The 23,894-nt window shown below is 45.2% G+C and overlaps 1 protein-coding gene across 2 annotated transcripts in view; it reads left to right on the top strand.

The window, feature by feature from the left end:
• The window catches only part of CRY1 (cryptochrome circadian regulator 1), a 53,215-nt gene extending 29,676 nt beyond the window's left edge, over positions 1-23,539 (top strand). Inside the window, exons 2-13 of one of the 2 annotated variants that reach the window (XM_072655830.1) lie at positions 7,866-7,974; positions 10,279-10,421; positions 11,996-12,180; positions 14,388-14,476; positions 15,041-15,181; positions 15,270-15,581; positions 18,621-18,772; positions 18,931-19,133; positions 19,239-19,337; positions 19,888-19,977; positions 21,779-21,850; positions 21,925-23,539. In XM_072655830.1, the coding sequence (XP_072511931.1) occupies positions 7,866-7,974; positions 10,279-10,421; positions 11,996-12,180; positions 14,388-14,476; positions 15,041-15,181; positions 15,270-15,581; positions 18,621-18,772; positions 18,931-19,133; positions 19,239-19,337; positions 19,888-19,977; positions 21,779-21,850; positions 21,925-22,016 (1,687 nt within the window). In that variant the 3' untranslated portion in view covers positions 22,017-23,539. The remainder of the gene's footprint in view (positions 1-7,865; positions 7,975-10,278; positions 10,422-11,995; positions 12,181-14,387; positions 14,477-15,040; positions 15,182-15,269; positions 15,582-18,620; positions 18,773-18,930; positions 19,134-19,238; positions 19,338-19,887; positions 19,978-21,778; positions 21,851-21,924) is intronic. The other variant, XM_072655831.1, reaches the window with a different exon arrangement.
• The last annotated feature ends 355 nt before the right edge of the window (positions 23,540-23,894 follow it).

The raw sequence follows: 23,894 nt of genomic DNA, 5'->3' as shown, positions 1-23,894 counted from the left end.
ACAAAAAGGTGATTATGTAATTTGTCCCTGGAAAATCCAATCTGGGGTCATCTTTTCTGTGAGCAGAGAAGTTATGTAGGGTGTCTGTGCCATCTATCTGGAAAGGGTAACTAATCAAGCATTTATTAAGTCCTGTTATGTGCTAGGCAGTATTAGGGAAACACATACAAAGAATCCCTACTCTTCAGGGACTTATGTTCTCATGGAAGAGACAATGTATGTATGTAACAAAAGGAGAGTCAATCAGCAATATTGGTTAAGTGCCTCCTGTGGACCAGGTGCTGTGCTGGGGGTACAAGAACAACAAACAAAGAGAAGGATTGGAGAGGAGAGGGTCCTAGTACTTGGGGGGATCAGATAAGCTTCTTGTGGTGGGACTTGCACGGTTTGTTGAAGGAGTCTATAGAGAGGGAGTTTAGGAGGCGAAAGTGAGAAGGGGATGAAAAGTGGAGACAGGAGAATGGAGTGTCATGTGTGAGGAGTTGGCCGACAGCCAGTTTGACTGGAAAGACAAGCATGGGAGAAGGGTCAATGTTCAGTGAAGCTGGAAAGAGCTATTGGGGCCAAGTGATCTAGGGTTTTGAATGCTAAATGGGCAGCAGTATGGAAAGCCACTGGAGCTAGACTGAGTAGCAAAAGTCAGATGTGTGCGTATGGACAAGTCATTGCCATACGTGTGAAGGGTAGAGTTAAGTGGAGAGACTAAAGGCCAGGAGGTGAGTTAGGAAGCTGTTCCAGTAGTCTAGGTGAGAGGAGTTTGGAGCCTACAACTGAGGCATGAGCTGCCTGAGTGCAGAAGAGCTTGTAGGGTAGAAAGAACAAGATTTGGCCACTGATTTCAAATGTGGGGAAAGGGAGAGAGTAGTTAAGGAGAATACTGAGATCACACACCCAGGAGACTGGTAGGGTAGTGGTGCCTTGACAGAAACTGGGGAATTTGGAAGAGGGGAGGATTAAATTTAGCAAGGGGCAAGGTAATGAATTCCGTTTTGGAGATGTTGAGTTTATGTCTACCAGACATCCAGTCAGAAATGTCTGAAAGTTTGTCAGAGGCTGCAGAGAGGGGTTTGGCAGTTAGGGGCTCCTTGGCATGTGAGGAAAGAGCCATTTCAGTGGAGGATGAGGTCAGAATGTAGATTCCAGGGCAGGAGAGGGAGAAAAGAGGAAGTGGAGACTCCCATTAGAGATGGCCTTCTCAAGGAGCTTAGCCACACAGGAAGAAGAGATATAGGAAGATAGTTAGCTGATCAGAAGGATGGCCTAGGGTGGGGGGAGTGAGGATGCAGAGACATGGGCATGTTTGTAGGCAATAGGGAATCAGCCAGGAGACAGGGAGAGGTGGAGAATAAGGGAGAGACGGATGGTAGAGGAGACAGGATGGAATGGCAGGATCCCTTGTGGAGTAGGGCCATCTCTTTATGTGAGACAGGACTGGAGGAGGAGAAAGTAGCAGAAGGCATGTGGTGTGAAATAAATAAGAAATGAGAAGAGCAATGGTCTCCATTGTTCTGTAAAATAGGAGGCCAGGTTCTCAGGTGAGACAGTCAGGGAGCAGAGAGGAATAGAGTTGGACGTCACTGTGGAAAGTAGAATAGTGAGCTGATGAGGGAGATCTAGTAAGATTGCCAACCAGCAGTGAGGGCCCAGTTGAGGTACTATAACATAAATTGGTAGCAGACTCAATCAGAATAGTGGTATGATTTTCTCCTTTTAGCCACATGTATGTGGAAGCAAAGGTGGTGGGGTACCCAAGGCTGAGACTTGGCAGGCCAAAATATGATGAGGGCCAAACCTCAAGAAAGCAGAGAAGTGTAGAGCTGAACTGGTTCACCAAGAGTCAAGATGGGGAAAGGACGAGAGAGTGGCTAGAGTAGGGATGGTGACCTGGGAGAGAACTGAAGCATAAGAGACTGGAGGTCACCATGTAGACAGTGTTCAGTCATTTTTCAGTTGTGTCCAATTCTCAGTGATCCCATTTGGGGTTTTCTTGGCAAAGATACTGGAGTGGTTTGCCATTTTACAGATGAGGAAACTGAGGCAAACAGGGTGAAGTGACTTGCCCAGGGTCACACAGCTAGTAAATGTCTGAGGCTGGATTTGAACTCAGGAAGATGAGTCTTCCAGACTCCAAGCCCAGTGCTCTATTCACTGTGCCACCTAGCTGCCCACATGAACAGAGAAGGATTTAGTAAAGGGAGGCCAAGGTAGAGGGGGAGAAGAAGCTCCAGCCAGATAAAAGACTGGTCAGATAAGGGGATTTCAGAGATTTTGAACAGAGTTGGTGCATTTGTGGGTGATCTCTTTGTGGCTGAAGTAGGAAGGGTGGATCATGAGAAGTACAGTGTGTGAGGGAATGGCACTTTGTGTGCTGAAGTCCTTTAGAATGAGGACAGGCATTGGGGAGGAAAGATCATGAGCCAGAGACTGAGCTCAGTGAGGAAAGAGGGAGGGGTCTGTAGAGAGCGGCTGCCAGGATTTTGATAGGGGGCCATTGCTCTCCAAGGAGAGGCTGCTGGGTGGTGGAGTTAGGGGGAGAACCTAGAAGAGGCTGTGAGGAGCAAGTATTCCAAAAGCCCCCTCCCCCACTGATCAGAGGGAAGGAGGAAAGGTGCAGCCAGTGCTGTCGGGCTGGAAGATGGAAGGAGCCAAAGAGGAGAATTGACTCCTTCCCCAAGGCTCAATTTTGTCCCTGCCCTTAATCAGCCAGTGTTCCTGCCTCTCCTTCCAAGAGCTAACACTATAGACTGTTTTTTCCTTCTACTTCCTGGCCATCCATCCATGCACCTGGGCTTCATCTAGCCCACCACTCCCTGAAATGTCCAGGGACTGAGGTTGGGTTTAGTTTTGTTATTCCAGACCTATGATTTCCAATTTCCCTCTATCCATACATATTGGTGCCTGAAACAGAACCCAACCTCAGGCTTACCTGACTCCAGCTCTGTCCAGAAGCTATGCCACCTCTCCACACATGGCTTCTTTCTATGGCCTCTTCTCTGTTCTCAGCCTCCTGACCTTTCTGCCTGCTTCACTCGCTTCCTCCTTCAGCTTCACCCACCGTTTATCCTCCTGGACTTCCTTCTCCCTAAACACGGGCCTGGTCCACATCAGCCCACATGGCATTCCCCTTCTCAGTAGTGATCTCACCTACAGTCAGCTTCCAAGCCTCTGTACTCAGACCTCATCTCACCACTGAGGCCCAGTCTCACATCTTCAACTGCTTTTGGTGGAATCATTTTGGTCAGAAGGAAGAACAACCACCAGATTGATAATTGTAGTTCTGTTCTGAATTCTGTGTTGAAGGTCTTGGCTTAAAAAAATGCTCAGGATGAGGAGAATGGGGCTTAAGGCTTTATAACTTGCTATAATGAAATTTAAGATGTAAAATCTAACTCTTTTTTTTGTTGTTGTTGTTTGCTAATGTGTTGTAAAGAACGAGCATATCTAACAATAGATAGGGAGATTGCCGTGGGCTTCTGACCTTTTGGTTCTGGCTCTGAGATCTGTGCCCTGTGACGCAATCACACTGCTGTGTAATAGCTGGTCTGCCTTTGTTTCCCCTGAGGCCTTTTCATGTGCAGCCCTTGGTACTGCTTCCATTTGAGGGCTTTTCTTTCATTTGGACACTGTGGTCTGACCACTCTCACTCACATGTGTGTTAAGTGGGACCAAAAACAGAGAATTCTAAAGTTGCAAAATTGCTTTGGTTGTAACCTTCCTTTCCACCTGCACATTGTGTTGTGTTGTATGCTCAGTATTAAGGTGTTTGGGAAGGAGGTGAGAATGCTCATTTGACTGTTACCAGCATGAAGGCACAGTGGTTCATTAACTCTGGTCTTTGTCTGTTCCTTTTTGCCTTTTTTTCTAATTGTTCACCTGTTTGTGTGATAACTTTGGTGAGGAAAGATGTCAGTAGGGGCGATGCCAAGATGTGACAGCAACTGCTCACCTAAGCTCTTAGACAAGCTCCTTCAGATACCTCTAAAAAGAGAATCTGAATGGATTTTGGAGGGGCAGAATCCAGTAGGAGACAGACTGTGGCAGATTCACAACCCAGGACAGACTGGAAGGTCGACGGAAAGAATCTGTTCTGCGGGGCTGGAGGAGCACGCTGCGCACAGGCTATACCAGCAGGGCAGAGCAAGAAGCCCCAGGTGGTCTGAGGCAGAGGCCGCACTGCGGAATCTCAGGCATATCAGCCCAGGATGGGAGTCAAGCAGAACAGAGCAAGTGAGAGCCCAGAGCCCCAGGTATTTGCAGCAACTGCTCCTGAGACTATCAACGTGCAAATTAAATGTCTGTAAGTCACCTACTTGAACTTCCGGGAGCCAAGATGGCATAGTGATCGGTAAATGCTCTCCCTCTCCCCTTTTTGACCTTGAAAGATCCATAAAATATTTCCCCAGAAAAATCTTGAAACAGTGGGATCAGCCGAAGGGGCAAACAGTCTCTTAGCACGTGAGGCTAGGAAAATTGCTAAAGAGGTTCCCTCTTGCTGTGGCTGAAGGGGACCAGTGCAGGACCAGAGTTGTCCCAGACAGCCCCACCTCAGCAAACCAGGAGGAGATCCTGAGCCCAGTGGGGTGGAGCCCGCAACCACCAATACCAGGAACCCCAGGCATGCCTCAGCACCCCAGGGGAATTGGGAAGACACTAGCGCAGACAGGTTCACCAACCACTGAGCTTGCCTATGCTCTAGTTTAGCAGAGGAGACCTGCTATAACCAGACCACCCCTCTTCTACACTTAACACAGCTAACTGCAGGGTAACTGGGGAAACCCAGAAAGATTTCACTTGGCCTCTCCTTTCTCACACCAGCTAGATCAGTACCAGTTTAGCTGCAGCATTTTAGCTTCTAGCTGAAAGAACCAGAGGCCACAGCACACAAAGCCTCAAGTTCAAGGCACAAGAACTGTGGGACAGAGCCCCTTGTGCCCTAGAAACAGAGATCTACTTTAAAAGCCAAGAAAAGGGTGCTTATCATGAGTAAGAAGCAAAGCAGAAAAGACCGTAGAATCTTTCTGTAGGGACAAGGACCAAAACACGAATACCGAAGAGGTCAGCATTGAGACTGTACTCCCATCTGAAACTTCAGAAGGAACTATGAACTAGTTGCAGGCCCAAATAGCCTTCTTGGAAGAGCTGAAGAAGGATTTTAAAAGCCAGATTAGAGAAATAGAAGAAAAACTGACCAATGATTTTAAAAATATGAAAAAGGAATTCACTGAAGAGAACAGCTCCTTAAAAAGGAAAATTGGACAAATGGAAAAGGAAGCACAAAACGTAACTGGGAAAATTGGACAAATGGAAAAGGAAGTACAAAAACTAACTGGAGAAAATAACTCCTTAAAAGGAACAACTGGACAGATGGAAAAGGAGATACAACAGTTAACTGGAGAAAATAATTTGATAAAAATTTGATTGGGCAAGTAGAAGCTAATGACTCTATGAGACATCAAGAGTCAGTCAAACAGAATCTAAAGAATGAAAAGATAGAAGAAAATGTAAAATATCTCATTGGAAAAACAACTGACCTGGAAAATAGATCCAGGAGAGAAAATCTAAGCATTATTGTTCTACCAGAAAGCCATGAGGAAAGCTGTCAACAATGGCCAAAAAGAAGTGTCAAGATTGCTCTGCCCTTGCTAGTTAATACTTTGGGGGATAATTCCCCCAACCAAGTTACTGAACATTATTTTTTTTAACTCTTGGTTTTATTTGCTTCAAGGTCATTAAAAATGTTATGCTCAAGCATGCAAAAACTTCTCTTGAACGGGTATTTATTTATTAGCTTGTTTTAGTGCTGGCAATTAAATTTGGTTATAAATAATTATATAGAATGTAGATGCTTTGATGCTGCTGTGGTAAAAGCTTCCTTTCCCCCAGAAGTGATAGGAGGTTCAGGGAACCCCCTACACATGCCATGGGAGAAGAGATGAATGAAATATGAAGCCAAAGGTATTTTTTTAATGCTCTTTAAGGAAAAACCACCCAGAATGGGCAGGATGAAATGCTGGGTGTATGTGATGTGCTCATTTGTATTTGAGTGCTCCTGCTCCTTGAGAGAGAAATACGCTGACCGCTCTAAATCAGGATAAGAAAACACACATCCCCAAGTACTTATTTGTGAAGATCTAAAGCGTTATATTTAGGGAATTGGTTTCTAAGGGGGCTGAGAGAACAGTTTTCTAATAGCCCTTAAAATCGCGTACAGAAATTAGAAAAAGGAAATAAAATTAGTGAAATTGGGGGACTAGATCCCAAGGTACACTGATAGAAGTGAGTTGTTAGAAGGAGTTTCCTCTTTTGGAATTCTCTATATGAATATAATCACTATATCTATCTGTGTAGGAAACAATAGTGGTGACCCTGGATACCCGGGATATTGTTGGAGAGGTCTAGAGCATTTTTCCATTGTAGTTAATGCTAGCTCTTGGTTTTAGAGAGAGTATCATATATAAGGAAAGGTCCGTTTATTTCAAGACTTTGTAACACTTGTCATTAGTGGAGTGCCTCATGTTTTTACAGTTGCAGATGTAAGTTGTCTCCTTTCTGAATAATCATTGAATATGGTAGCCATTTTCCATTGCTGCCTGTAGGGTACAAAGAAACCTGAAGTAGAGCAACTATAGTCCTTGTATATGAAGCCTTCTCTGACCACCTTAGCCCCTACTGGTTATTTCCCTTCTCTAAACTCCTGTTATAAGTAATACTTAATTTTTCTCTAGTTATTTCATGTGTGTTAGGCTTGTTTTTCCAGTTTAGGGGCAGCTCTCTCAGTGGAGTGATTGCCATGCCTGGAGTCAGGAAGACCTGAGTTTAAATCCAACTTCAGATACTTATTAGCTGTGTGACCTGAGCATGTCACTTTAACCTCTGTTTGCCTCAGTTTCCTCATCTACAAAAGGGGGATTAAAGGCCCCTACCTTGTAGGGATCAAATGAGATCATGTTTGTAAAGTGCTTAGCACTGTGCCTGGCACATAGTAGGCTATTAATTGTAGCTATTATTAGATTATAAATCCTTTAGAGTTAGGGACTGTGTTTTATGTTTTGGTGTCTCTTATAGCACCAGCACTCTGGACAGAGTAACCAACAAGTACTCACTGGATAAATACTTATTTCATCAGTTTATAGTTAGAGTTTATAATTATTATAAATAATGTGGAATTTTTATAAGATAGAGTTTATTATTAATAAAATTTACTAAACAAATATATGAAATCCTTGGCCATGAATAGGATGCAACAAATCTTTTCCAGTAGAAAAAATGCCAGACTATCCATACATATCTAAACTGGTTTTATTCTCCAAAAATCTAAGTTTAATTCTACTATTCAGGATTTTATCTTACTGAAGTTATATATTGACAAATTAAACATTTGTGATCAATCATTCTTTAAAAGCTGTATTGAGAACTTTCTCTCTGTACCTTCTCATTTAGAAATCCGTTATAATTCTGAGTGGTTTGTTGTAGTTATAATAATAATAGCTAACTTGTGTGTTAGGCCTCAAGGTTTGCAAAGCACTTTACAGATATCTCATTTGAGTCTCATGACAACCCTAGGAAGACATCTTACATCTACAGATCTACATCTTACAAATGAGACAACGGAGGCTGAGAGAAATTAAGTGCCTTACCCAGAGTCACAGAGCTAGTAAATGCCTGAGGCCAGATTGGAACTTAGACCTTCTTAACTCCAAGTCCAGCTCACAATCCACTGTATTATTATTATTTGCCTCTGATTTTCAGATTTTTAAATGAATATGATTTTGGGGAAAATATGTCAGCTTCTTTTATATTTTGCATTTCTAGAGCTCTTGCAATGCAGCATACCTTTTTTTAAATGAATAACTCCTTCTTTCTAGATTTCTGCTGCAGTGTCTTGAGGATCTTGATGCCAATCTAAGAAAATTAAATTCTCGTTTGTTTGTAATTCGTGGCCAGCCAGCAGATGTGTTTCCTCGACTTTTCAAGGTATGTTTTAAAACTTTGGACAGATGTATTAACGTTCTCTCGACTATGAAAATGGTATACTTGTTGTGTAAGTTTTAGCCAAGGACAGAAGTTTAGGGAGTAGAAATTGCATTGGTGAATCTTAATTCATAGAATTTTAGGTCAACTAATCCAGTTGTTTTACTTTACTCACAAGAAAAGTAAGTCCCGGAGACGTAGTGAATTTTGTTCAGATCGACACAGTTTGTTACTATTAGGATTAGGATTACAAGCCAGGTGTCCAGTCTGTCCTCCTCTATTTGACCCCTTCCCTTTCCTGTTGGCCCAGTAATGACAGTAAGTCACATTTGCACAGTGCTTTATGGTTTATGAAAACACTTTCCTCACAAAATCCTGTGAAATAAACAGTGTAGATTTTGTTGTCCTCACTTAACAAATGATGAAACTGAGGTTCACAGTTTTCCACTTCTCTGGAATGTACCCCTGATTCTCTTAATCTTCTTATAACTGTTTATCTGGCTGTCCCAGTCATGGGCCCAGACCATTTTTCTGCTCCCAGTGTGGGAGTGGGAGAGGAGTAACTATTTTCTCACTGATGACAGAGCCATTGTTGTGTGTCAGATGGGGCCAGTAGGACTTCCTTATTGCTTGCTAAGTGCAATCAGAGATACAATCTGAATTGGTAGTGGTTTTCTCTCTGCTTCCCCTCCCACCATTCTACCTCACTCTGGCCCTTTGTCCATGGCCTTCATGGAAGAATTCTGGCCATTAGTCTGAGCATGACTGTATCTGTTCATGAGCCCTGCTTGAAGAGTTTCATGTAGAAAGCAAGCCAGAAACAGTTGTGTGTACATATCCGTGTATGTATGTATGGGCTAGTGTGTGCAGTAGCATTAGGAATAAAAAGCCTTTCATTTCAACTAAAACCAGACTTTAAATGGATTATTTTTGAATGCAGTTTTTTCAAAAATATGGTACATTTGTATTCCCAGCATTTAACACAGTGCCTGGCACATAGTAAACATTTAATAAATACTTGTTGAATGACTGGCAGCATCAGCGTTGGGAGTGGGGGCCTTGTGTGAACCTCTACAGTTTCTCTCCAAACCTGGGTGAAGGTGAGTGAGGGCATCTCAGCTACAGTCTTACTTTTCCTGTTGTTTAGCTGTGTGTGTATTCTTTGTATCCCTAGCACTTAGCACAGTGCCCACATGCAATAGGTGCTTAATAGAGTCTTGTTGCCTTGGTATGTATGTGAGAGGGACAGAGATAGAGACAGAGACAGCCTCAGGCGTCCGAGTTAGGAAGTCCCCAGGGGTTCACTTGCCCAAGCCAAATGGAACATTTGTTCCCTAGCCTCATCTCCACATGGTGGGCATAAGGAACACCCACAAGATACTGTGGATGTTAGAGAGACACTTAGCTCCCAGTCTTTGAGTAAACAGGCTGTTCTCTAGCTCCCTGGGAGAGAAGATGTGTCCAATGGATCTGCTTCAGATTCTGAAGGGTGTGATTCTCCTTCAGTCAGACCCTTTACTGAAAGAAAACGTTGGCAATGATTTTGTCTGTCCAGAAATTAAATGATCTCTCAGGATCAGGGGTAGTGAATTCCCTGTCACTGGAAATGTTCAATTAGATGCCTCGCAGCCACTTCTCAGGGACCTTCCATTTCCTCTGGTAAATGGAACCAGACAACTTTGGGTGTCCCTTCAACTCTTATGCTTCTTGGATTCTGGGATATGTGTATAATGAATACATACTCTGACATTTTAATGCCTAAGGTCCTCATTTCATTCTGGAGATAAACATCTGATATTGCCCTCAATGTAAGGTTATTCAAATGGAAGCATCAGATAAGCATGCTCAACATACTAGGATAAGCTGTTCTAATGGGCTGTTTGCTCTCCCACCTGTCCTGGGACATAGCTTCAGGTTTCACCTTCTCATGGTCTTCTGCCTCCTGTGGACATCCAGTGAAGCACCTCCTCAGGCCAGCCTGCCAGCCCATTGATTTCTCTGTATTCCTTGAGATAAAATGCTTTCAAGAGATACCATCACCATGAACAACGTTAATCCCATAGACGTCATAACATATAATACACTTCTGACTGTTGTGAGGAAAGGTCATCATATAAGCTGCAAATGTGAGCCACAGTTGTTAGAGACCTACAAAGTCATTAAAGGGAATGAATCAATACAAATTAGTGGTGTTTCGAATGTATCTTTATGGAAGGATCTTCCCTAATTTTATTTCTTTTATTGTTATAATAGGAAAAAAAAACTTTATTGAAATCTATTTGCTTTGTCTACATTTGTTTATTTTAGGAATGGAACATCACTAAGCTTTCTATTGAGTATGATTCTGAGCCCTTTGGGAAGGAACGCGATGCAGCTATTAAAAAACTGGCCAGCGAGGCAGGGGTGGAGGTCATCGTCCGGATTTCACACACTCTGTATGACCTTGACAAGTAAGTTCTGTGGCAGGATCCTAAAAATGTGCCTTCCCATGAGAAGTAGCAAACAACATAGCAGGGAATGAGTGAACATTTAGTAAACACTTGCTGGGCGACCAGCACTGGTCAAGAGTAATAAGCATGAGTTAAACCTTCCTTGCCCATCCTGCACTTTTGCTCCCTCCATCCCCCTGCTTAGAATACCCTGCCCCTCCTCTCCATTTGTAAGTCGCCTTCCCATCCAAAAAAGGCCATCATCAGGAATGTAAAGTCAACCCTCTGGGAATTTCTTATTGTGCAGCTAAACCAGTGGCTATGCTGTTCATCTGCTGAGCTGAAAGGAAATCACCAGCTGCCATCTGAAAGACTGGCCTTCCGTGGTGGGCTTGTTTGCCTGCCTGCTGGCTGAAATCGCAGAACGGTGATTGGCCACATCTTTCTGACCTACAGTGATCACTCCTTCCCGTCCAGTCATAGTACTTGTCTCTACATCATTGGACAGTTGTGCTGTATTACCCTAAAACATACAGATGTCCAGTAAGATAGAGACAGTACCTTGGGCCATACAATATGTCTGTATCCCCTTATAGGACTTAGTACAATTCATGGTTAATAGGAGTAAGTCATTCAACATTTCTTGAATTAATAAGTTCAAAATAACATATGGTGCAGAAAAATCTTATAGTTCTTCGAGGTCTTTATAGATGAATTGGCATTGCTTTTGTTAGATAATCATTTTCACAAATCAGTACTACAAATGCTTTGCCTTACCAGTCTGCATTTGGTGTGCTTTATATCAAAGTAATTTATTCTACATCTTTGCAAAAAGAATTATAGCAGAAAATAATTACAGTCTTAACCTACCACATGTTTTCATTTGCATGTAGAATTCAGAATACCTTTGATAATGAACTTCAAGTTTGCTTGTTAGGAGCAAGCTTACTCTTGGTTTCAACTGATTCGGGTCAGCAGAAGGATAGGGAAGGTAGTAAGCATTATTGAACCATTTTGTTTTCATGTTCTGTATGTGTAATTGTGTATATATTTAGAGTAAAGTAGCGTTATGGTAAACCTTTCAAAATAGTACATTTAATTTATAGTCTGAACCATGAATGATGGTAAGATTAGCTGGCTACATGAACAGACACACAGACACACACACGGAAGCCCTTTACACATTCCAGTAGATTACAGAGGGACAGACAAATTTATGTTTATGTTTTTGGGGGAAACATTTCGGGGACCAAAAGAAAATCAGAAGGGAGATTTCTTTGGCCTCACCCACCCCACACGGCCATCTCTGTCCTGAAACACCCACTCCCTATTCATGTTTCAGATGAGAGTGTGTATGGGAGACAGAGAGAGAGAGAAAGTGTGTGTATGAAAGAGAGAGGGAGGATCCTGTTAGGGGTTATTATAAGGATTTTACTCACTACCATGAAGGACTTTTGTTGTCCTCAATCTGACTGGAGACATCTTAGAAGTTGTTTGGGGATTAGTTTCGTCTTAAGGGTTTTGATATATTCATCCTAAAAGTAGATTTTTTTTTTTTATACTAATACAAGCCATTGTTTGTCCTTATATCACAGGATCATAGAACTGAATGGTGGACAGCCACCTCTGACGTATAAAAGGTTCCAGACTCTGATCAGCAAAATGGAGCCGTTAGCCACGCCAGTGGAGACCATAACTCCTGAAGTGATGCACAAGTGTGTCACTCCCCTCTCAGATGAACACGACGAGAAGTATGGTGTGCCCTCCCTGGAAGAGCTAGGTGTGTTGAAGCAGTGTCTCACCGGGCCAGGCCGAGGCCGATGTGGGCTCAGGTTCTGCTTGGCTGTGTGTTGGTCACCAATGTTTTGTTTTCCTTCTCTTCTTTTTTCTGACAAGGAGTGGGTAGAGGAGGTGAGAAGGGACAGAGCAGCAAGAGGAGGAAAGAAAGATGGTCATTGAGGCTTCTTTCTACAAAATGCAGAGAACAGACAAGCAGACATTGGGAAGCTGAGCTGAGCTTTTAAATTTAAACAAAAAAGCTGGTTATTCAGTCCACCTTTATTATGTGCTGGGCATTGTGCAGAGCAGAGAGATGCAGCTTCTTTTACTTTGTGTGTGGAAATCCCCATTTTATTAATGTTTGTTAAGTTTAAAATAAAAATGTTAAAATGGAATTTAAGAGGCAGACTACAAGTCACAGCCCCTAGTTGCTTCTGCCGTCTCACCCATGACCCTGTCTGCCTAGGAAGGAAAGTGAGCAAAGCTAAATGAAAGTTGAAAACTAAAAAAATGGTCATTAGAGGTGTCTGTATCAGTGTGCCATGTGAAGACTGATCCAGCCCTGCAGCTGTCCGATGCAAGCCCCAAGGATGGGCCATACCTGCACCAGTGTTCCTTAAAGTGCTTTCTCTGTGTCAGGTCTGAGGAAGCCCCCCAGGAGCTCCCACAGGGTGGGAGGACACACGGAAACAGATGCAGGGTCAACTGGCAGCCTCTTGAAGGGAAACTGCTAGCCTTAAGAGGAGCTGGGAAAGGTTTCCTGTACAATATGGGATTTGAGCTGGGACTTGAAGGAGTCTGGGAATCCGGGAGTAGAGAAGGAGGGAGAGCATCCCAGGCCCAGGCATGGAGCGTCTCATGCCAGGAAGAGTGAGGAAGCCCAGGTCACTAGGTCACAGACCAGGGGCTAAAGAAGGTTCCAGAAGACTGGAAGAGGAGGAGGGCCAAGCAGAGGATTATACATTTAAGTCTGGAAGTGATAGGGAGCCAGTGGATTTTACTGGAGAGGGCTCAGATTTGGGGTTGAGGACAATCGGATTTGTGGAGGAGGGAGACCTGAGAAGAGAGGCCAGCAGACTATTGCATTCATGAGCTGGTGAAGGCCGGCCCCTCAGAGGAGGTGAAAACGTCAGCTCATGTTTCTAGAATAGAAAAGAAAGGATGTGGCAGCTGATTGGACATGAGGTGAGGGGGGTGAGAGGTAGAATGGATGACACTGATGTAGACAGCAGTGGTGCCTTCTACACTAATAAAAAAATTGAGAAAAGAGGAGGCCTCGGGGGCAAGAGTCCAGTGTTGGATTTAGTGAGTTTCTGGTAGCCATGGGACGTCCACTTTCCAGTGGCCAATAGGCTCATTTGGAGATGCGAGGCTGGGGCTTAGGAGACAGGTTAGGGCTGGCCAAGCAGATTTGAGAAACATCATCCTAGAAATGGTCGTTGAATCTATGGGAGCTCGTGAGGTCACCAAGTGAGGTGGTATAGAGTAAGAAGAGAAGAAAGGAATCTTCAGCTTTATTCAGCAGCTTCTTTTCATGAATAAAGTAGAATCAGGGAGACCTGAATTCCAGTCCCACATCTGACAGTATCCGTGTGACCATAGGCACTTAATCCAAGCCTCAGTTTCCCCAAGTGTCACTAGAGACAATACGTGTTGTATTTATTTTACATGGTGATTATGAGAATATGTGTGCAAAAGCAAATATGTGTGCAAAGCATTTTTCAAATATAGGGCAGCTAGGTGGTGCAGTGGATAGAGCACCAGTGCAGGAGTCAGGAGGACCTGGGTTCAAATATCACCTCAGACACTTGACACTCACTAGCTGTGTGACCTTGGGCAAGTCACTTAACCCCAACTGCCTTATCCTGGGTCATCTTCAGTCATCCTGATGAATATCTGGTCACTGGATTCAGATGGCTCTTGAGGAGAAGTGAGGCTGGTGACCTGCACAGCCCTTCCTCACTCAAAACAAAGTCAAATGCAAATCATGTTGTCATTTCTCTGATGGCGTGGTTGTCTTCAGCAACAAAGGATGAATATACAATTTTTCAAACACTACAGTGATTTACAAAGGTCATTTTACTTATATAATTGCTGAGGTTACATCAGTCAGTCATTTAACCTTTGCGAGGCACTGGACTGAGGGCTTCCCTCTTGTCTCCAGCTGGTTTCCTGACTTCTAAAGCTGTGTTTTCTGTGTTTCTGTAGGTTTTGATACAGATGGCTTACCTTCTGCGGTGTGGCCTGGCGGGGAGACAGAAGCCCTCACACGCTTGGAGAGGCATTTGGAAAGAAAAGTATGGTGATCTCTGCTCTCTTGCTAACCTGGCATTTAAAAATGATTTCTTACCTTTCACTAAAAAAGAAAAATAGACAAGAGCATTGCAGGAACTGGCTGCCAGATCCCTGTCATTTGAGCAGAGAACTATAAGACAGCCTCACTCTGACTGGGCAAAGCCACACCTGGTTGAGCGATAGGAATTTTGGCTACTTTGATCTCTGCTGTGCAGATGTCTGTCCCCCCTTCCCTGGGCTCTGAGTGTGTCCTCATGTACCCGCAGTCCCTTTCCTGAAGGAGATAGCTCATCTCTGACTTGGGGCATTGTGCCCAGTGTGTGCCAAGTGGCATCTGGTATCTGTGCCCGCAGGGAGCCCATCTCTCTTCTTGTCTCCTAACCGTGATAGCTCAGCCCATGCGGATTGCTGGGTCCCCACCTCGCTTGTAGTCCTTACTTCTGCCACTTGGTCAGAGTGCGGCTTAGGTGGTCAGTTCTGTGGAACAGCCGTGTAACATAATGATTTTGAACTCTCCTGTGCACTCAGGGAAAAACAAGTAACTCTGGGATTCCTTTTGACTTTAGGCTTGGGTGGCAAACTTTGAAAGACCAAGGATGAACGCGAATTCCCTTTTGGCGAGCCCTACGGGCCTCAGTCCTTACCTGCGCTTCGGCTGTCTGTCCTGCCGTCTGTTCTACTTCAAGCTGACAGACCTTTATAAGAAGGTAGGACCCTCACTCTGGCACCGGGGTGTAGGTATCAGTCGCTGCTGACCATCCAGGCGCTCCTGATACTCTGCTTTCTTCTTGTCAGGTAAAGAAGAACAGCTCACCGCCCCTCTCTCTTTATGGGCAGCTCTTGTGGAGGGAATTTTTCTACACAGCAGCCACAAACAACCCGCGCTTTGATAAAATGGAAGGGAACCCCATCTGTGTTCAGATTCCCTGGGACAGAAACCCTGAGGCGCTAGCCAAGTGGGCTGAAGGCAGAACGGGCTTCCCCTGGATTGATGCTATCATGACCCAGCTGCGTCAGGAGGGCTGGATTCACCATTTGGCCAGACATGCCGTTGCTTGCTTCCTGACTCGAGGGGACCTTTGGATCAGCTGGGAGGAAGGCATGAAGGTGGGTAGTGTCCTTAGTAAACTTTCCATTCCCCAGCAGTAAGCTTTTTGCTTGAGATCGCTGCCCTGGTAAGAGAACACTGGGCTTTGACTCTAAAGTTTGTCCCCAGCAGACCGTAGGACCTTGGAGAAGTGATCTCCCTTTCAAGGCCATAGTGTCTTCCCCTAAAAAATGAGGAAGATAGGTGAGATGATCCATAGGGTCTTTTGTGCTATGCTGAGATGCTAAGAATCTATAGTGCTTCAGAATCAGAGAGACTCGGGGAGGGGGGGATCGGGTATCAAGTCATTGAGCGTTAATTAAGTACCTCCTTGTGCCAGGCACCATGCTGAGCCCTGGGGATGCTCTCAAGGAGCTCCCCGTCTGATGAAAGAGATGACATGCAAACAGCTGTACACACAAGCTATTTACAGGAAAGGGACAGCACTCATGTTATGCCAGTCAGGACAGGCTTCCTGTAGGAGGAAGACAGGAGGAGGAGATGAAGAGGGAGAGTGTTCCAGGCACAGGGGAATATGTGCCAGTGAAACCCCCAGCGTCCGTCCAGAGATTGACTGTCATGCTCCAGAACACCCAGGAGACCTGGGACGCTGGACCCAGAATGTGGCAGGGGGAGTGTAAGAAGACTGGAAGGGCAGGAAGGGGCTAGGTTACAGGGGCTGCAGAAGCCCAGCAGAGATGTTCTGTTGATCCTGGAGGTCACAGAGAGCTGCTGATGTTTTTTAAATGGGGCAGGGGTAGAGGAGAACCTAAATATTAGAGAGATCAGTTTTCTGATCACTGGTGCAAGATGGACTCGAGGCTGGCAGACCTCCCCCCCCCCAAGAACTGTCAGAGTGGGCCAGGTATGAGGTGATGGGAGCATGCACCAGGCTTGGGGCAGGGACCATATTAGAGATGCTGAGAAGGGAGAAGTAATAGGCCACAGGTGAAGAGTTGTGCCCTCTCCAGCTTCCCTGAGGAGTGGCCAGCCAGTTCTCTCCAGGAAGTCAGGCATGGCCTAGGGCAAAGTCTCTGAAGACCCACTGAAGCCCTTGCTTCCATGTACTCTCCAGTCTCAGGCTCCTGGCTGCCATTTTCCCAAGCACAGTGAATGGTGGGCTTATGTGGCATCTGGCTAGGACTGCCTGCCCCCTCTTAACATCCATGTTGGTAGAGAAGCCCATGTAGCCACAAGGATGTCCCTAGTTCATGAGGAAGCCTGTCCCTCTTCAGGACAGCCCTGACCTGCCCCAGGCTTCCTCCTGATCCTTACTCTATGTGATAGCCCCTTGGGCATTTAAAGACAAATGCGCTACCCGCCACCCCGAAGGTTCCCCTCCTCAGCATTTACACCCCCAGATCCACCTCACTGCTCATTAAACTGACAGGGCTAGAAAATGCCAGGTGTTTTTCATATGAACAAGTTTCCCCTTCTGTGCCTGTGCAGTAACATTCAGATTGTTTTCCTCAGTATGAGACTTTTAATTGGGTTAAAGTGTGTACTGTTTGCTTTGGAGCCGTGTTCAAACCTACTGTGATCTTTAGAAATCCAGATTCTGTCATGTCTTACACACTAGTTATCCTTCTCAGTGTTTCATCATTGGAAAATCGGATAAGCACAGGGCCCCAGCCTCTTTGTTTAGCTGAGCAGGGCCCAGGGCAGGGTGCTGGGCCACCCAGTCCAGGCTGACATCGTTCCTGTTGTCATGAGTTGGTATTTGTACAGCATTGAGCACAGTGCCTGGCAGAGAGGAGGCTTCCTAGAAATGGGTGCTGCTGGCATGATTTGAAGCCAGTAGTGCTGATTTTTAATAATAACCGTTCACGAAGAGAAAACTGCAACATTTACAAAGTTTCTTTACACCAACCCTGTGAGGTTGGTGGTGTGGGTTTACTGACCTTTATTGTACAGATGGAGACTGAGGCTCAAAACAAGGGAAGTGATTTGTTCACCCACAGCTGGGAGGGGGCTCTTCCCACCAAGGCCATGGCCTGTTCTCCAGCCCTGCCCTCTCTCTTATTCCTATGGAAACCCCGTAAACTCAGTCCTGTGCCTCCTGAGCAAGTACATTAACTACCCCAAAAAGGAAATCAGATTAGTTTGGCAAGACTTCAGCAAGTTGTGAGTGGCCACCATTGGGCTGGGCAAACAGCAACAGTGACAACAAACTTTGTCAAGGACTGTGCTTAGAAATCCTGCTGCTGTAAAGAGGGGGGGGTGTGTGGGTGTGTGGGGGGGGGTGGGTGTGTGTGTAAGAATGTGTATGTATGTGTGTGTGTGAAAGAATGTGTGTGTATAAGTAAGTGTATGATAATGTGTGTGAGAGTATGTGTGTGAGTGTATATTTGTGTGGGAGAGAGAATGTGTGTGTGTATGTGAGTGTATGTGTATGATGTATGTTTGGGGGCATGTGTGAGAGAAAGTATGTGTGGTGGGGAGAAGGGGAATGGGCATAAAGAGGGGGAAGGAGAGGGCAGAGTTGGAAGGGCAAGGAAAGACCCCAAGGAGGATCCCATGCTCTTCCCAGAGCTCCTAGACATCCTGTGAGCGGACATATTCCTCTCATGTAGAGATAGCAATCACGAGAGCTAACAGCACTGGCTTCTGGTTGTCTGTACAAAAGTGCCACTGGCTGCACCCGTGGGTACCTGTGTTGGGGCAGGGAAGCAGCAGAGAGGAGCAGACAGGGGCTCAGGGTGGGCAGAAGTGAGAAGGGGTCAGTTCTGGGGCAAGGGCAGACGGCCCCATTACTCTCGTGCCCATTTTTGCAAAGCACTTTCTAAACAGTTTTAAAATCCGCTCACTCCTTGTGGCAGCTTCTCTCTCCAGAAATCATGGAGAGAGATAGTGACCGGCCTTGGTGCATCAGCAGCTCCTGGGGGAGGCCTCTTCTGTTTGTAAGACCCCAGCCCCTGCTTTCCCTCTATCTACCTGGGGCTCTGCCCCCTCCCTCTTTCCCAGAAACAGAGAAGGGTGCCTGATCTTTAGGTTGTTCGTTCCTCGCTGCACCTGTGGGTGGGCAGGGGCTCTCCTGACGGCTGCTGTTGTTCCCAAAGGTCTTTGAAGAGCTGCTGCTCGATGCTGACTGGAGCATCAACGCAGGGAGCTGGATGTGGCTGTCCTGCAGCTCCTTTTTCCAGCAGTTTTTCCACTGCTATTGTCCCGTCGGTTTTGGTAGGAGAACTGATCCCAATGGAGACTACATCAGGTAAGTAGCAGAGATGGCCTGCCTAGCTAGGATAGCTGTCTGTGAGCACAGGGATGCAGACATGTGGCCCTGGCACCTTGTGGGGAATGCAACATTGGCCAGGACTCAATCTCCACACCTTTCTTTCATATCTCTTCTCTCCTTTATTCTCACCATAGACGCTACCTGCCTGTCCTGAGAGGCTTCCCTGCAAAATATATTTATGATCCTTGGAATGCACCAGAAGGTGTCCAGAAGGTGGCAAAATGCTTGATTGGTGTGAACTACCCTAAACCAATGGTAAACCATGCCGAAGCCAGCCGTCTGAACATCGAGAGGATGAAGCAGATCTATCAGCAGCTCTCAAGATACAGAGGACTGGGTATGTCCAGAGTTGTCTAGTAACAGCTGCGTTTGCCTCTGACTCAGATCTCAGTCGTATTTTAACAGAGAATCCTTCCCCTTCCCCTTCCCCCACTTCCTACAGGCCTTCTTGCTTCCGTGCCCTCCAACCCGAATGGGAATGGTAGCCTCATGGGCTACACAACTGGAGAAAACATTCCTACTTGTAGCAGCAGTGGCGGAGGTATGTACTCTCTGGAATACACTTCATCAAGAAGACTCATTGGTCACATGTCTCTGCAGAAAAGCTGCCTTCCTCCCACAGTGGAGGTGGTGGAGGTGCACTGGAACTGCCATTGGTCATTGATCCAATTCCTAGAAGTGACCTCATGTAGTTTAGCTTGGGTTGGATGAGGGGTTGTTGCAGTTTGAAGATGGAAAGTATTTCCGTGATGTAAGATTTCCTCAGATCATCTGTAATAATAGGATAAGGGGTCATTCACGTTTTTGAATGTCCACCCCACCCAACCAGCCACAGCTTGTGACCGATCATTTGAATGGGAGCTTTAAGAGCAAAAGTATTTAAGGGAGGCTTGTCTTGTAAAAGAATGTTAGGCTTTGTTGTCTGTAGTTAAAAAAAATGGCAGCCTTTTTGAATCAAATATTGAAATAGAGAGTAAACATAGTATTTCTTTGGTTTTCCAAACAAACATTTATGTTCTTTGACAATAGAATGATAGACACGCCTTAAGAACCTAAATATTCTTCTAAGAATTTGCTCTTTTGGTCTCTAGGAGCTCCAGCGGGTGCCAGCGATGGTCAGATACTTCAGGCCTGTGTGCTCCCAGAGCCACCAACAGGAACCAGTGGTGTTCAGCAGCCAGGTATTTCAGATAACATCTTTCTGACCTTGACACAGAGCAGGGGTTCTCTTGGAATTCCCCACCAGAGCACCCCAAGGAGGCTGGGGAGTGCTGATCAGCCAGCAAGGAAGAAGAGACCTCCAGGGAGGGGAATGAGTGGGCCCCAAGGCGCCGAGGTGGGTGTCAGTGCGGGGTCTTCCTTGGGTTCTCCCACGGAGCTCTCTTTTGTCAGAAAGGACAGAGCAGAAGGGCAGCCTCCTGAGAGTGGCTGGCCATCCATAGAGGCCCCCTCTCATCTTCTGCTGATCTAAAAGCTGAAACACGATTCTCATGTTCTTTTACTTACGTTGTCATGGTCATTGCCTGTGTTCTGGTGTTGCGTCTGTTCCCTTTCTTCTGTATTACTTCAGTCGTTAAGTTCTGGACAAATTTCTCTGAATGCCTTATTTCGCTATTTCTCACAATGCAGAAATATGCAATTGTTCGGCCACTTTCTGGTGGACGTGTTTCTAGTTCTTTGCTACTTCAAAAAGAAATGCAGTAAATAGAGCAGTAGAAATGGGGCCGTTTCATCCACCTTGGAGTGCCTCTGAGTGCATGCCCGCTAACTGAGCACCCACTGAGGCAGGACTCCCCTACTGGGGGCTGGAGCCTCTGAGGTGGATGCGCTGAGGCTCTTCTCATGCTTGGCCCCCAGCACCTGCCTTCCCTGCTTCTGCAACACCACCTTTGTCTCCCCTGCCAGGCTGAGAGGCTGGGAGTTGGAACCTTACTTGTTCTCCATTTCTCTTCCATTCATCATCTGTAGCATCTTCCACACAGCTCATCCCAGTCTGCATCTCTTTTGAAAATCATGTACGTACCTTAACTTCTCCATTAGCCACTAGCTCTGGGCCACAGATGGTTGTGTTAGCTCCCCATGTATCTTGGATATCACACGGTCGATGAGATTTTTTCCCCCAGCTGATACTTACACTGAGTTTGTTCACGAACAGCCTTTTTAATTTGATGTGGTCAGAATTGGTGTTCAGTTTTTGATATTCTCTTCTGTCCCTTGTTTGATGATGAATTTTCCTCCCAGGCAGATCTTCGGAAAGATTTTCTGTGTTCTTTCTTAGATTTTAATTGACTGGAGATCATTTCCAACCCCTGTGCCATGCATTAAACTTGTACAGTTTGCAGATGTTTCCTGATTAGAAGAGGAATGTCCAATACATTGGGTGTTTTAAGGCCCCTTTGTACCAAACATCTTGGCTAAGGAACCTTTTAGCTCAGAACCTATTCAGAGGTGAAGTATGTGTAGAAACATTTATTGTCAGTGTTTGCCCATACATGCAAAACTAAGAGAATAGCTTTGTTCAGACAAATAACCAAAACTTTTATAGAGAGAGCAGTGTGAATATTCTTAATATGTTGCTTACCTAAAAAAATTCAGTACATCAAGAAAGCTTCCAAACCTTTTATTGAAATCAAAGACTGCAGAAGAAAATTAGGTTAAATTGAGGGAGAGAGTGACAGGAGATGTGTTTACACGTTCGTCACTCATAACTGAATGAAAGCTGTTGCTTTGTAGTCTCCCAAGCATGTGTATTTCTCCTTTTTGTTACTCATCATTTAAATCTTCTTCAGATGAAAAGAATTGTCCATAATACTTCTTGGGTTGAACACTGGTCATGGGCTGAATTGGAATGTTTCCACCATTTGGATAAATAAATTTTTGTTCATTTGAATTTTAATTCTGCTTCATAAGGAACCCGTTAGCTGGGGAGTAAAGTGAGTCCTTTAGCTCAAATAATGTCTCTTGTTTTTCAAATACAACTAGGTTACTCTCAGGGGAGTGGGATTTCACATTATTCTCACGAAGACAGTCAGCAGGCTTACGTGTTAAAGCAAGGTAAGAAGCAAGCAGAATGAATGTAATGTTCTCTTTGCCTTTTCTGCCCTAAATTTACATCTCTAAATGTATAGGAAGGAACTCCCTTGGTGGCGGGAAGCGGCACAGGCAAGAGGAGGAGACTCAGAGCATTGGCCCCAAGATGCAGCGGCAGAGTGTGAACTAGGCTGAAGAGCCTTGGCCTGTCTCCTGGGATGATAGAGGAGGATGACATGGAGATGCCTTCAAGAGTGGGCGGAGTCAAGATTCAGTCAGCGAGTTGGAGATGGTGCAATATGGTCTGTTAGTAGATGAATCATGAACTTGCAAGTTCTAATTTTCTGGCAAAAATAAATGTGTAGCGACAATGATCAAACCATCCCATTTTCCTGACTATGTAAAAACAGAACAGGGCTGCTAGCTGTAGGTGTTTCTCACAGGCTTCCTTCTAGAAGCTCTTCCCTTTATGTCATTTTTTTCCAGATTCCTTCGTTTATTCCACCATCTTAGAAGCAGAGAGATCCTTTCAAGTTTGGAAATGACTGGGGTCGGGAAGGAGGGAGTGGTGCTGGCCTTTGTCTGAAGCAGCCGACACAGTCACCCCCACAGTCCCATCCTGAGGCTGCCTTCCCCATGCCCTTACTTCTCTGAGACTCTGAAGGGTTTTCAGAGGACTTGGTGAAGCCAGGGAAGACATCTCATAGCCAACATGCATTTAATTATGTACACTTGAAGTTAGCTTCAGAGGCACACGGTGACTCCGCTTGAATTTGGTCTCTAAGACAAAAAGCCTTCTTTGCTTTCTCTTGGCCTCCATGACAGTGACTGACTGACTGCTCACCTCGTGAACTGATCTTGTCCCTTTTATTTGCTGTTGAGCAGTTCCTTAAGTCTTTCTGTTCTAGGTGAGCTTTCCACACATCCGTGGCATCTTTATCCAGCTGGATTGCAAACCCCTTGAGGGAAGGGGTGATTGCTCCGATTCTGGAGAAGCTGCTGGGCCTCAGCAGCAGAGCCCGAGTGGTGGTGTAGGTGGGTGGGAAGTATCGATATCTGTGGTGGGTTTCTTGTAATCAGAACTTTGGCTTTGTGGGTTTTTCCCTCCATTCAGTAAGGAATGCTGTTGCATTTGAGATTGGAGTCTACAGTAATTGAAAGAGTTTTCAGTAAATTATTTCACAGTCTTCATTGAAGGAAACCAGTTACATTTTTGAGATGCGTTATTTCCAACGGCATTTCTGCGGTTTTTAACTTTTTATTGAATTTCACAAAGGACAAATGGTAATTTGTATATAAAGTACTTGGTAACGAATTTGTTTAATGTAAATAGAAATATTCATGGTTAGTGCTAGAGTTCTCAGTATATTTTTGATAATCTTTCATGTATGGAAAAAGTGAAAGTTGTAACGGAAACATGGAGGTGTTCAGACTTTCTGAAGACCCTTTGTTAACACGTTGAGGCACAGTTTTCTTGACTTCCTTGTATGATCCAACTTTGCATACTTTGATAATATAAAGTTTAGAAAACGTATGTAATCCTAGTTGTTGGGTAGAGCGTTCCCAGGCGTAGCTGTGTGTATTTGAAAGCTTCCTGGGCTATGGTGCATTTCCACCCTTGTGCAACGCATCGTTTTTACGTCCCTTTTTCCTTATATCTCTATTTTTGTTTACCGCTCAAGTGGCCTTGTCAATAAAGTGTAAATACAGAGACCCACCTTTGTGAGTTGTTGTTTTGGAGGGTCTGGGAGAGGTGATGACCAATGAGACCAAGGGCAGAGGCCCCGCGGACACTTTTCCTCACTTACACCTGGTGTGCTCCACCTGGGAGCGTTGGCATTTGAACAACTGATCATTTTATGGTCAGTGCCTTTCTTTGTGTCAGCCATTCTGATTCCCACTCCTGTGGTTTACTGGTGGTGGTTGTAACTTGGTCCAGAAGCTGGGGGAGGGGAAAAGGGTTGGGAACAGGGGTTTTTTCCAGTTTGGAAGCCTCAATGTTACCCCTCAAGGGGTCATTTCAGACCTCTTCTGTTGCCAGGCCCTTTCAGCAAATGATTGAAGGTCC

Source organism: Notamacropus eugenii, chromosome 3 (assembly GCF_028372415.1).
Source record: "Notamacropus eugenii isolate mMacEug1 chromosome 3, mMacEug1.pri_v2, whole genome shotgun sequence".
In the NCBI taxonomy this organism is placed as follows: domain Eukaryota; kingdom Metazoa; phylum Chordata; class Mammalia; order Diprotodontia; family Macropodidae; genus Notamacropus; species Notamacropus eugenii.
The sequence above is the reverse complement of the archived record's forward strand: the minus strand, read 5'-3'. Positions and strand labels throughout refer to the sequence as shown.